The 12,546-nt window shown below is 39.5% G+C and overlaps 1 protein-coding gene across 1 annotated transcript; it reads right to left on the bottom strand.

Annotated features, from left to right (window-relative positions):
- Positions 1-3,101: 3,101 nt before the first annotated feature.
- LOC117453126 (fructose-1,6-bisphosphatase 1-like) lies at positions 3,102-9,876 on the bottom strand. The gene is made up of 7 exons (XM_034092003.2): positions 9,616-9,876; positions 8,646-8,808; positions 7,977-8,069; positions 7,463-7,603; positions 7,238-7,375; positions 4,875-4,994; positions 3,102-3,703 (listed from the first exon to the last, which is right to left on the bottom strand). Exons 1-7 carry the CDS (start codon positions 9,783-9,785, stop codon positions 3,509-3,511), a joined length of 1,020 nt encoding a protein of 339 aa, XP_033947894.1. The 5' UTR covers positions 9,786-9,876; the 3' UTR covers positions 3,102-3,508.
- Between the last annotated feature and the right edge of the window lie 2,670 nt (positions 9,877-12,546).

The following is a 12,546-nucleotide window of genomic DNA, read 5'->3' as shown; positions in this document are numbered from 1 at the left end:
AATTAGTATGGACGAAGCCGAGAGCAGCTGCAGCAGCACTCGCTCAGAGTGAGACTCTACGGCAGGGGTGGGGAACCTCCGGCCGTATACGGCCCGAGAGACAATGTGGTACGGCCCTCGAGGTAATTTATAAACACGTACGCAAAAAATGAAAGAAATCTAGACCGCAAAAAAATTAAACAAGCGAGTGCCTGTTTTTCCTGGCCAAGGTCAGGGTCCTTGAACACAACACGAGCCTAACGTGTCATCACGTGGTATATGTCTCCACTGACAGGGTCCAGTTCTGACGGAGAGCACCAGAACGCCACTCCAGCACTTCAGAAATTGCAGTACCGATAAGTCCATACACATGCCGCAGTTTCTGCGTGTCTGTGTCTTTAGTTGAAAGCCCAGTGGCGATCTGCTCATCTGTCATACAGTCAATAACTTTGTTGTTATTAGCATCTGGTTAGCTAGCTATGCTAACGAATATAAGAAGCTTTTTCTCCAACCAGTGAGGCAAAGGCACATCTTTATATGATCATTATAGTTATAAAAAAATAAGAGAATAAAGTAAACAGGTATAAAATACTATATGACAGTTATTAATAAAGAAGAATACAGTTTGAAAGGGGAGTGATTTGTCAAATATCCATAAATTAAAAGAAAATCTGCTTACAGTTGTGTTTGGGTGTTGAGAGATGTGTCCATAGATCTCCTAATGTTGCTCTCAAAGTGCAACACATCTTCCCAGGGGAGCATGCCCCCCGGACCCCTCTAGAGGAGGTTAGGTCCCCCCCCCCCACTTAAATCATGTTCACATGGATAGGAAACTAAATACATTTGCACACATCTTGTGTCCATAAATTATCTTTCTGTTTTGGTGGTCACGCCACACCGTGCACGTGCATGCATACGCGAGTCATGGTGAGATATCTGGATGAAGAGGTTGCTTTTTCTTTGCACAGACTGAAATGAATGAGCTGTGATTTTAGTTTTTTTAAGCAGAGGTCAATAACTTGTACGGGCCTCTGAGGATATTGTAAAAATTGAAATGGCCCATTAACATCGTACAGGAGACAAATAATAGTTCGCAGCAACTTATTGAAAAAATAACTATGAACTATAAATTAGTTCATTTTTGAAACCATGAACTTTAGTTCAACATTTTGAATTATGAACTATGAACTGAACTAGTTCATTTTAAAATGTGTGAACTGTGAACTGAACTAGTTCATGTAGAAAGTGAACTTTCCCAACACTGCATACAGGTTCATGTGGTACAGAAATGGAGAAAGTACTCAAGTTCTCTGCTTAAAGGTGGGGTAGGTAAGTTTCAGAAACCGGCTCGAGATACACTTTTTGTTATATTCCATGGAATGCTCTTAAGCAATGAATATCTTAAGTGCTTTGACAAAAAATCCATAACAAAATTTCATCTGTAGAAGCCGTAATACTGTAAAAAGTACAACTAAACGGATTGGATGGCCTACCTGCCTGTCAGCCTTCCATCGGGGCACAAACTTATCTCGTGCCCTCATTGGTCATGTGCGCGTTCGTGTGTGTTGGAGGAGGGGCTCTATAAGGAAGTGGTAGATTTTCTCCGGTTGTGTATTTTCAAATTCTCGCGATCTCGAGAAAATACATCATTACAAGTTCTGAATTCAACATTTAACAAGTAAAAATACAAAAGTACCTGAGGCAAAATGTACTCAGAATGCGGCATGGCTTCTTTCACAGAATTATGGTCTTATATTATATATATATATAGAATATTATCTTATCCTGTCATTACTAAAAAATACATTGACATGTTTGTCAATGGGGAGCCATATTTTAAAAAATAGTAAAAAAAATAGTAAAGTACTGTATCATCATAACATAAGTATATCATGTATTCTAATATAAAAAGTAACTATTAGTGTTTAATAAATGTGGTGCAGTAAAAAGTATGATATTTGCCTCTTAGATGTGGATGAGCAGAATAAAAGTAGCATAAAGAAATGGAAAAACTCAAGTAAAGAACAGTTATGTCAACATTTTACTTAAGTAATGTATTTGTTGTTTTCCACTATTTGTGGTGAACTGTGAATTTGACTAGAGCATCGCACTGTAACGTTTATTACAGAACTGAAAGCATGTGCATATAATTATGTAATATGCTTTATTTCACTCATACTAACTCTTAGGTTAAAGGGATTATTCCGTTTTGACGTTTGAGCTTCAGCACGACACGGGTTAAAGCCAGAGGGAGAGATGGGAGATATAAAGAGAGGCAGATGGAGTTCTGCAGCGAGCGTTAAAGGTCAATAGGGCTCTGTGCTCTCACACTGACCTTTAGCTGAAAGGTTGACTCTGGATTAAGTATCTCTTCACTTTTTTTAACAGTATATCTTCTAACTTTTCAATTTCTTGAAATGCAATGGCTTTATTTTTAGTCATTCATTTCCTCTCAAGTATTTGCTTATTCTACCCACTTACACTATCGCTCAGGTTTCAGCGGTTTTGTTGATGTATTTCTTCTATCATTTAATAATAATGATTTGACTAATTTAGATAAAAGCAGACAGTGGATGAGTGTATTTATATTTGAAACAGTTTGGGCTCCATATAAGAATATTTTAGAATACATAAAGAATGCAACTGCCTGTGTGTGAGTTTTAAAGAGGTCTCATTATGCTTTTTGAGGGTTTGCCTTCCTCGTAGTGTGTTATTTTGTGCATGTAAATGGTGTGCAAAGTCTAACATCCCAAAGTTCCCTCCAGTTTCTCTCCCACACACTTGCCCCCTGCCTGAAACACCTCCATTGGAGTTCTATGTTTACATCTGTAACATCACTATGTAACACTTGCACCTATATGGCTAGCGCTCCAACACATTGTACGTGATAAACTAAGGGGCGGGACATCTCTAAGAGGTTGACCAATTACAGCAGAGCCGGCCTGCTAACCAATCGGAGCAGACTGGGCTCTGGTTTCAGACAGAGGGTGAAAAGAGGTGCAGAAAAATAAAGAGCTTTTTGAATATTACAGCAGGAAACATGTCACAGTAGAGGCACAACATACAAACAATCTGTTGTCTTTAAGGATTTGATTCATGTTTCGAAATGATGAAAAGACTGCTTGTCTTCTTCAGACTCATTTGGATTTATTGAGATGAGACTCCAACATTCACAAAAGGCATCATGGTGTATGCATAGAGGTTGTATTGGTCTGGAGGTAAACAATTATTCAGGTTTTTTTAAAGTGCAATTGTCTTTGTTGGCGCTTTTCATCTTTGGTAACTTTGTGTGGAATGTGTGTGTAATTTAGCTTATTGTACAGCGTTCATGTTTCCGATTGAACCACCTTTTTTCTATTATGTATCAGCAGAACATGAGCATTGCTCAAATGATATTCAACACCGTGTAACTCCACATTTCTTTAAAGTAGGAAACCATTATCAAGGGTCGTAAAAAAGCGGACTTCCAGTTTGGGAAACAAGGTTGTTTGCCCGACCGTGATGGGTGTGAGAGTGAGTCAGTGCGCCCTCACTTCTTCTGTGCATGTTTCTGGCAGATTGAGATGTATTCCAGGACGTCCTCTTTGGAGCCCAGGGCCACTGGAGCCCTCTGGTGGATGCTCTCGGGCTGGATGTCCAGAAGGGGCTCGAGGCCGGTGGAGGCCAAGCCCCCCGCCTGCTCTATGATGAAGGCCATGGGGTTGCCTTCATAGAGCAGCCGCAGCTTTAAGGGGGATGGATGGGGTTTAGCTTCAATGTCAAACTCTTCATAATGTTTATTCAAATCTAACATTTCATTACCTGTTTGCAAGGCTCTGGATGGTTTAATGTCATACTTAGTCAACTGTCTTTGCCTCCTTTACTACCTTAGGTTATTACAGTATTCACGTCAAGACAATAGTCTGGTAAACATTGAAACTGGTTTTTCTTGCCGTTAGCTTTCCACCCTCATCAACAGATATGACTTCCTTATAAAGGCATGATAACAGCAAGAAAAACTGGACTTTTAGGGTGCAGTTTTTGATTGCCCTCATTATTTTAATTGCATCATCTGTAGCATCTCATTTAAAATGGTTGTGTTTGCATCTTTTCACAGCGTTAAAAAAAGTGTATTGTACTAAATAAATTGTATCTTGCAAACCCTGGGCGTTTACGTTCACTTTCTAATTATATTGTGGACTGGGACTTTAGTAAACACTTTTGTTCTTTATTTCTCCTGCACTTCTTATTTCTCCATCTGTCAGTACAAGTCAGGCACCGTCTACCCTTAACAAATGTGACTACATAATGTTCGGCTCAGTCTTGCAAGCACTGGAAGGATGTGGAGAGTGAAGAAACAACGTGACACTTTCTACAGTTTGGTCTCAACAAAGTACTGATGATGGGAAGTATCGTCTGTGTATCCAAAGCCTAACATAACTCATTCCTCTGTTGTTGTCAAATAACCATTAACATTCATCCATGAGCCACGGTGCTACACTAATGAAATGATATACCCTTACATTTAAAATGAAAGCCGTATTTTAATGTACATCTGCAACATAAAGGCTTAAAAAAAAAAAATCATGAAGTATCGAGAGACAGACTAACACATTGGTCGATTTACTGACAATAATGCTAAATATCAAAGGCCTTATCCTTTAAACTTTTGTACATAAATGCATAAATGAAAAATGCAGATTTTGCCATGGTCAAATTTAACTAACATGGTATAGATTCATCCCATTACAAAATTACCATAAACTTATTTATATCATTATATTCTCAATTTGTAGCTCTTACTTTGTTTAAACATGGTACTTTTATGAAAGCATTTATAATGTCTTAAAAAATGTTTTTTTTAAAAGTTGTTTTGATATGTGTAGGCAATCCAGAAATCAGTCATGGTTCCTTACCTTTCCTTTGGGGCTCTTCACGTTTCCTGGATATAAAAAGATGCCTCCATACATCAGCGTTCGGTGCACGTCTGCCACCATGGAGCCGATGTAACGGGCTGCGTAGGGCTCACTGCCATCCTGCATTAGTTTAAAATATTGCATTAGAATGTAATTTAACCCTGCACTGGACAAGATTAAAAAACACAACTTTCATCAAAGACTGCAGATAAAATGAGTCCATCTTAACAAATATTTGAATTAAAGCATGTTGATTATGTCCATTGTCCTTGGGCACATACAAAAACACTACCACGCCTAAAGAGCCTGTGACACGGTTTTCCCCCCCATCATCCAAACCCATCAATTTGAGTACATATTGTCCCCTTGAAAACCGTTACTGAACTGATTTTGGATATTTGTACTTTGATAACCATTAATCTGCCTTCAATGTTGACAATTTTCTGAATCTTCTCGCGGATTCTTCAAGTCCCGCCAAATGATGGGTGACGTCATTGCGGGCACAGCGCTCCAGCTGCACCGTCCAGGATCCCAGAATCTGCATGTAAACCTTTATATATATACAGTCAGATGTAAACGCACGACGGCGCACACAGCAGCAAGCTCAGACAGCGATGACAGGTTAATGTTGAACGTGTCTGAGAGCTCATATGAGGCTGAAGGATCGGTTTATGTTGTATCTTCTAAGTTTAGGAATGAGGTGCGTCAATATGGGCGATCATAATGGTCATGTAGCCAGTGGTGGACTGGGACTAAAAATCATCCCGGGACTCTCGACCGGCCCACTTCGGTACCGCTAGTAAGCTGTCAACGGGGGGAGTGGGGGATGTAAAATACAAATATAATGTATAATGTCTGTGTCTTTGACATTAGCGCTGCTAGCCACCTGTGCCCTGTACTACGAAGCCAGTTCAACAGACCCTGGATATGTTTGAGTAACAAACTAACAACAACAAACTAACAAACGAGATCTCGCTAAGCGGTCCTACGACGCTGGTTATCAACTCGGTAAATCAAGCCAGGGTTTCTCTCTCCAGCTGAGAGCGCGTTCACGTCTAAGACACGAGTGGATCTGACTTTAATTACATTTGTCTCGAGTGTTTCGTCAACATAATGTGTTAAATAATACTTCTGCATCCAGTCTGTGACACTGAGTGTTGCACGGCCAGATGAGGCTGGAGAAGCTGACTCAGATCAGGAGATATATGATATATTATGATATTATCTGATCGATGATCTGATTGATGATGTAATATGAATGATAAGTGCGACACGTCGGCGTCTTCTCTGCATACGGCAGTTTACACTGTATTTTCTTTATCCTGTAATATGACTTGAGAGATTTAAACTCCGCACACTGAGTGGATCTCTTTTCTATAGACGCCGGAGGCGGACAGCGTCAGGTAAAATAAGTTATTTAGCCTTCTCAAACCTGAGCCTCACGCGCCGCCTATGGGGGATGTGCTAGTTACTTATCCGACCGGCCCACTTCGGTACCGGCCCATCGGGATTCGTCCCGATGGCCAGTCCGCCACTGCACCCAGCCCACGTAAACTGTCAACGGGGGGAGCCTCGCTGCGGGGAAACGGTGGACCTAGTGTCCCGATCGGAGTGGGAATAATAATAATAATCCGTGCATTTTATCTATTAATTTCCCCAACATTGTGGTAAAAAAACCACACGTTTAATCCACGTTGTTGGTGTACTACAACTACAAAAAGCATCGGTTTGTTTTCTCATCAGTAAATGCAGACCGGCTCAAACAAACGATTTTTAATCATCATCCTCACCCATCATTTAATGTATCATATGTTCGCCGAATTGACATGAAAGCACTAATAAATGTAGTTTCATCCACTTGAGTTTATAACCACAAAAATAATCGATTTGTTTTTATATCACATCCTACGGGAGGAAATTCAGCAGCTCTCACTCCCGATTTTTAATCCTAATGTAATCATCATCTTCACCACGATCATTTATGTTTATGTCGCCGAATTGACATGAAAGCACTGACAAATATGAATATACTGTAGTCAACTTCATTAAAACGTTCTTAACGTGCCTAAACTCAGTAATTCACCATTTCTACGCATAACAACACACTTTGTCCGTGTTTGGCTCTCGAAGCGTTCCCGCATTGACGTCACTTCCGGCTTCCCCCAAAACTTCAAAATGAGTGAAGGAATTTCCCCGCGATGTTCGAAATTATTGATATTTAACTAAACGGTATCGCTTTTTCTTTTTTAAACTGACGTTTCGAGATTACTAGTAGCCCAATATTTCATTGCACAACAGTTGTTGGGATGGTGTCACAGGCTCTTTAAAGCTCTCCCCCTCACATGTCCTGACATCAGTTTTACCTCAGGGAACTTCTTCTTCTGCAGGTACTCTGTGACAGCGGGGTCAAAGTACTTTGCGTAACCTTCATTCAAGCTGTAAATCTTGCCTCGCTCCTTGATCTTCACATCCCGATCAACCAGGATGAATTCGCCAATTGCCTGATGATCAAGAAGTGACACTCTCAGTAAAGATAAAAACAAGGTTGATTTGAACGTGAAACATAGGGCCTTGACAGGAGCACTGACCGGGTCGAGCATGAAGCAGTTGACTCCCTGTCCGGTGGAGATCACCATCATGGTGGCGCTGCCGTAGAGGGCGTAGCCCGCGGCAACCAGGGTCCGGCCCGGCCGCAGGGCGTCGTTCTCACAAGGCTCATCATCTGTGGCCTGAGAGAAGCATAAAGTAATGCCATCAATCATGGAAAATGGACTCTGTTTATACAGCACGTATCCAGTCTTTACTACCCTTGGAAGCGCCCTTTACATATACAAATCAGCGCTCACCGATTCAAACAGTTAAAATGGTATTACAGTTGTTAACATTATAACTGCCATTGAATAGAAATGCTGAAAATAAACATTGCTGTTAGAGTGGACTGTTTTAAATAGGGTATTTAATCTAGATAACATAATGCTGGGGGCTAACATCAGAGAAACAATTAGAAAAACAGTGATTATCAGAGACAAGTCAGCGTGTCTTGTCCTTCCAAAACTCAAACTGGTGACCCTTAATCATGGGGATTTGAACCTGTGTTACTACCTTTTTGTAGATGGCAAAGATGGTCCCAATGGAGACGAGACAGTCGATGTTGGAAGAGCCATCCAAAGGATCAAAGCAAACAACGTATTTGCCCTGAAGAGAAAGAGGAGATATTTTGTCAACAAAAAGCATTGTTCTCGCAGGTCAAATCTTGAGGTCAAACAAATAAATGCATTTCCTTATCATGTCGCTAAGCAAGTTTGAAAAGAAAGTTTTACATCCTGAATTATTTACATTCTTATTTTCTAGTCTTCCTTTTGCATGTATTTTGTTGGAGCATTGCTGCATTTCTTGGCACATACCTATACATCGCTTGTTTAGTGTGACACATTGACAGTGATGGGTATGCGTTTCCTTGTGGGCGTGCATGAGACGAACACAAAAAAAAAATTTCACCATGCCCTCCCACACTTTAGAATTGCAATAGATGTAAAAGGAGGAAGTACTTAAATATAATACTTTTTAAGAATCTGGAATCCAAGCTTTTTTAACCAAACCAGTTATATATGAGATAAGATCCCAAAAAGAAAAGATTGGAAAAACCCAGACAAAACTGGATGATCTTGTATTTGTCTGCCGACAAGTCATTCCAGATGTATGATCGAAGAGCTGGTTTTCCCCCAAAGTCCAAAGAGTCCAGCATCTAAAGTCTCCACTGGACCGACTTACCCTGGTTTCTGGCTCTATAATAATGGCCTTCTCATTCTCCTCAGACACCAGCACACAGGAGGTGAAGGAAGACGTGATCATGTTGATGACCAGATCATTGGAAAGAATGTCCAGCTTCTTCACCTGGTCACCAGTCACATTGGTGCAGCCAGCAATACCATAACTGAGGACACATGGAAGACACAAAAAAGGGAGAAAAGGGAGAGTGATAAAAAAAAATCAGTCACTTTTCCATACACGGATCAAAAGTGTATTAATGCTCTAACAAATTACTTTAGTCATTCAGCTTGTGAAGTTTTTCCATGTTGCCTTCTTCTGTATCTTAACTGACAAAACGTTATTTAAACCTCCATTACTGTATGCTTTGTGCTAGAGTAGGTTTTATTGGAATGATGTCATGATGACACTGCTTTTTCAAAGAGCAACTGCATTGAACACGGAAGTCAAGTCTGAATCAGAATCAGTTACTAGTCAGCATGATAAAGATTTATGTTCATGGTGACAAGGCAACAAAAGCAAAATTATATTTAAAAATGTAGCATTTATGTAAAAAGTTCATGAATATGTTTTTTGTAATAGATATTTAACCAGAAATACTGGTAGATGCAGATAGCATCAGTAGACAGAGTTAAAGTGGACCAACACAGCACAAAGTCACAAGCACAATTAAAAACACATTAGTTTATAAAAAAAAAAAAAAGACAACACAAGGAAATAAAGTGGTTGAGACGCAGCAACACATTAATTCATCTTATAGACCGAGGCAACAAGGCTGAATAAAATAACCAACTTGTAAATATTTGTTTTGTTTTATAAAATAAAAAAGTATACAATGCGCTTCCTGATTGGTTCTTAATGAACCAGAGTCTCCTGTTCAGTATTTGCCAGCGTGGAGCATGCATGCGGATGAGAGAACTTTTTTACTTTATAAACAAACGTGGCATCTTCTCAGAGAATAGTGTTTACTTACAGGTGTGCGATCCCAGCTTTACGCACGGCGCTGGAGATGGCCTTCACCGCGGTGCACAGCGAGTTGAGCAGCGTTGTCAGCTCCCCGGTGCCTTTAGCCTTCCTGCCCTCCTCCATAACGAACCGGGTCATGGTCACTACGTTGGTGTCGAAGGCTCCTTGGTCGGTCATGGTGACAGATGCTCTCCTGCAGCAAGAGAGAGTAGAAGTTGCAGGAAATGCTGCAGGACTTAAATGCTCTGCAACGCGGAACTGCGGGAGGGGGGAAAACACCACGAGCCAATCCAGAGCCGCACGAGAGGTGTGGCTCTATCTGGAAACACTACCCGCTTTGTACACACTGTGATAGTGTTGTGTGTGGGATGTGACTAGAAATATTGAACACGCCTGAAACTGTCGTTGCGCAAGAGAGTTCGTGTACTTTCTGCAGAGTTGAGTAAAGTTAGAACGATATTGGCAGATTCGGATTTCAAGGATCAATAACTTATGAACAAAACGTTATTCAGACACAAATTAATTACGTCTCCTATGTACCGTGGTAAGGTTGACAACGAACTACAATCACATGTTGATTAAAAAAAAAGCCAATATGCGCCGTCCTCCGAGCTGGACACATTAAATTGGTCTCTTTCAGCAGCCGGAGAAGAAACAAGTGCTCAGGGACCGTCTGCAAAGTGCAACTATTCAAATATTCAATAACGTCACTATTATACAGTATATTTCTACCAAACTCACTACACACATCAATTGGTGTTGATCAGACTACAGCAGAGAGTTTGGAAGAATGTGCTTTTGAATAATTTTGGTGAATATTTATAGTGTAAAATCTTCAATAAATATGGTATAATCTTCAACAATCAATCAATCAATCAATCAATCAATCAATCAATCAATCAATCAATCAATCAATGTTTATTTATATAGCCCAATATCACAAATGTTACATTTGTCTCAGTGGTCTTCACAGTGTGTACAGAATATCAGTATGACAATACGACACCCTCTGTCCTTAGACCCTCACATCGTACAAGGAAACACTTCCGAAGAAAACCCACAGTTTAAAGGGGAAATGGAAGAAACCTCAGGGAGAGCAACAGAGGAGGGATCCCTCTCCCAGGACGGACAGACGTGCAATAGATGCCGTGTGTAAATTGAAAAGATAATACATTTGCAACATAGGTAGTCCAAATGTTTGGAAATGCATGTGTGTATAATAGGAACAACGTCACTATTATACAGTATATTTCTACCAAACTCAATACACACATCAATTGTCTCCTGTTGGTCAGACTACAGCAGAGAGTTTGGAAGAATGTGCTTTTGAATAATGTTGGTGAATATTTATAGTGTAAAATCTTCAATAAATATGGTATAATCTTCAATAACGTCACACAGTGGAGTGCTACCAAACTCACTAAATAGTCTCCTGGTGGTCACAGCAGAGAGTTTGGAAGAATATGGTTTGGAATACTTTTGGTGAATATTTATAGTGTAAAATCTTCAATAAATATGGTATAGTCTTCAATATCTTCTCTTCACTATTATACAGTATATTTCTGTAGGTAGTGTTCATGAATAGTGTCATAATGATGACTTCTGTAGATTCACATTATAATGGCTTTTGACCAACTGGCAGCTTGCATATTTGTCCCAGACAAGATGTGTTCCTAATTCACCCATTTTATCCATCTTTCTGTCTGTCTGTCTGTCTGTCTGTCTGTCTGTCTGTCTGTCTGTCTGTCTGTCTGTCTGTCTGTCTGTCTGTCTGTCTGTCTGTCTGCCTGTCTGTCTGTCTGTCTGTCTGTCTGTCTGTCTGTCTGTCTGTCTGTCTGTCTGTCTGAATGTCTGAATGTCTGAATGTAGAATTCAGGACAAATTAAAACATGTTCTCAGACAGAGAGGGGGTTATAACAAGGAAAACTTAATAACAAATAGACATTGTGTTTGTAACACTCTGTTTTTTGGGTGAATATTTTGGTATGGTTTACATGTTAAACGCAAACAAAGTGCGAAATAAATCGGTTTAAGGAGATATACAACATATAATTGTTGATGTATTAGGACAAGGTAATAAGTTATATTTACAATTATTTTACTATTTAACATTTTAGCTATACTGTATATTTTAAATATGAAGGTGATTGTTGATGAAAATGTACCATACTATACGATAGGTGGGACCATATCAGTGTTTAAGCTACTTCTTGCTACCCTTATTTGATATGTTTTTATTTATTGTGTTTATTGAAACGTTGCTGCATATGTTTACCATTCATTTTATTGTTTATTTTGGTTCGAAATAAAATGTATGTATATATCTCTCTTGGATTCTTTGATAACTAACTAAGTTGTTTACATCCTATAACTGCACTGTAACTGTACATCTGGTATTTTAATTTGAAAGGGTGTGGAGCTGCTGTTAAAACAAACGCCACTAGATGGCAACCTTGGCCAGTTAACCAGGGACGCTGACTCGGCTCTGTCCCTGTGTGTTTTGGTAGCTTGGAATAAGCATGACCCTTTTTAATAATCACAATATAGCTTTGCCTTTATATTATATCTAATAAGAATACATACAAAAAAGCAGAGCATTCTCAGTTACAAGTTCAATCCACACAAAAAAACTGCACTTCTGGGACAATTCAGAAAAACTCATATTAATGCGCCAAACGGAAAACAGCCTAATTTAAGACTTGTTGACGTTGCAAGAATATATTGTTACACGGAAGATAAACGGGTGTGTTAGCTGTCACTACCTAAAAGTCAGAAATATTTACTAGCAGAACATCAATAACTTCACTATTCAAGTAACAATTAATATTATCAGCTTGTTGAATCTCTCGACGTCTGGCTGAATGGTTTGTTGAAGTGAACATTAACCAGAAGTGGTGGCCTAAATAGTTCTTATTAGTTAATTAACAAAAGTTTATGG

The sequence above is a fragment of the Pseudochaenichthys georgianus genome, chromosome 9 (assembly GCF_902827115.2).
Source record: "Pseudochaenichthys georgianus chromosome 9, fPseGeo1.2, whole genome shotgun sequence".
In the NCBI taxonomy this organism is placed as follows: domain Eukaryota; kingdom Metazoa; phylum Chordata; class Actinopteri; order Perciformes; family Channichthyidae; genus Pseudochaenichthys; species Pseudochaenichthys georgianus.
The sequence above is the reverse complement of the archived record's forward strand: the minus strand, read 5'-3'. Positions and strand labels throughout refer to the sequence as shown.

Bases quoted from the DNA above. Each gene is read 5' to 3' on its own strand.
- LOC117453126 (XM_034092003.2), bottom strand. From the start codon at position 9,785: ATGACCGACCAAGGAGCCTTCGACACCAACGTAGTGACCATGACCCGG. The intron at 8,809-9,615 runs GTAAGTAAACAC...ATGTGTCCTCAG, and splicing joins AAAGCTGGGATCGCACACCT to TTATGGTATTGCTGGCTGCA. The intron at 7,376-7,462 runs GTCAGTGCTCCT...CTTGATCATCAG, and splicing joins ACTGCTTCATGCTCGACCCG to GCAATTGGCGAATTCATCCT.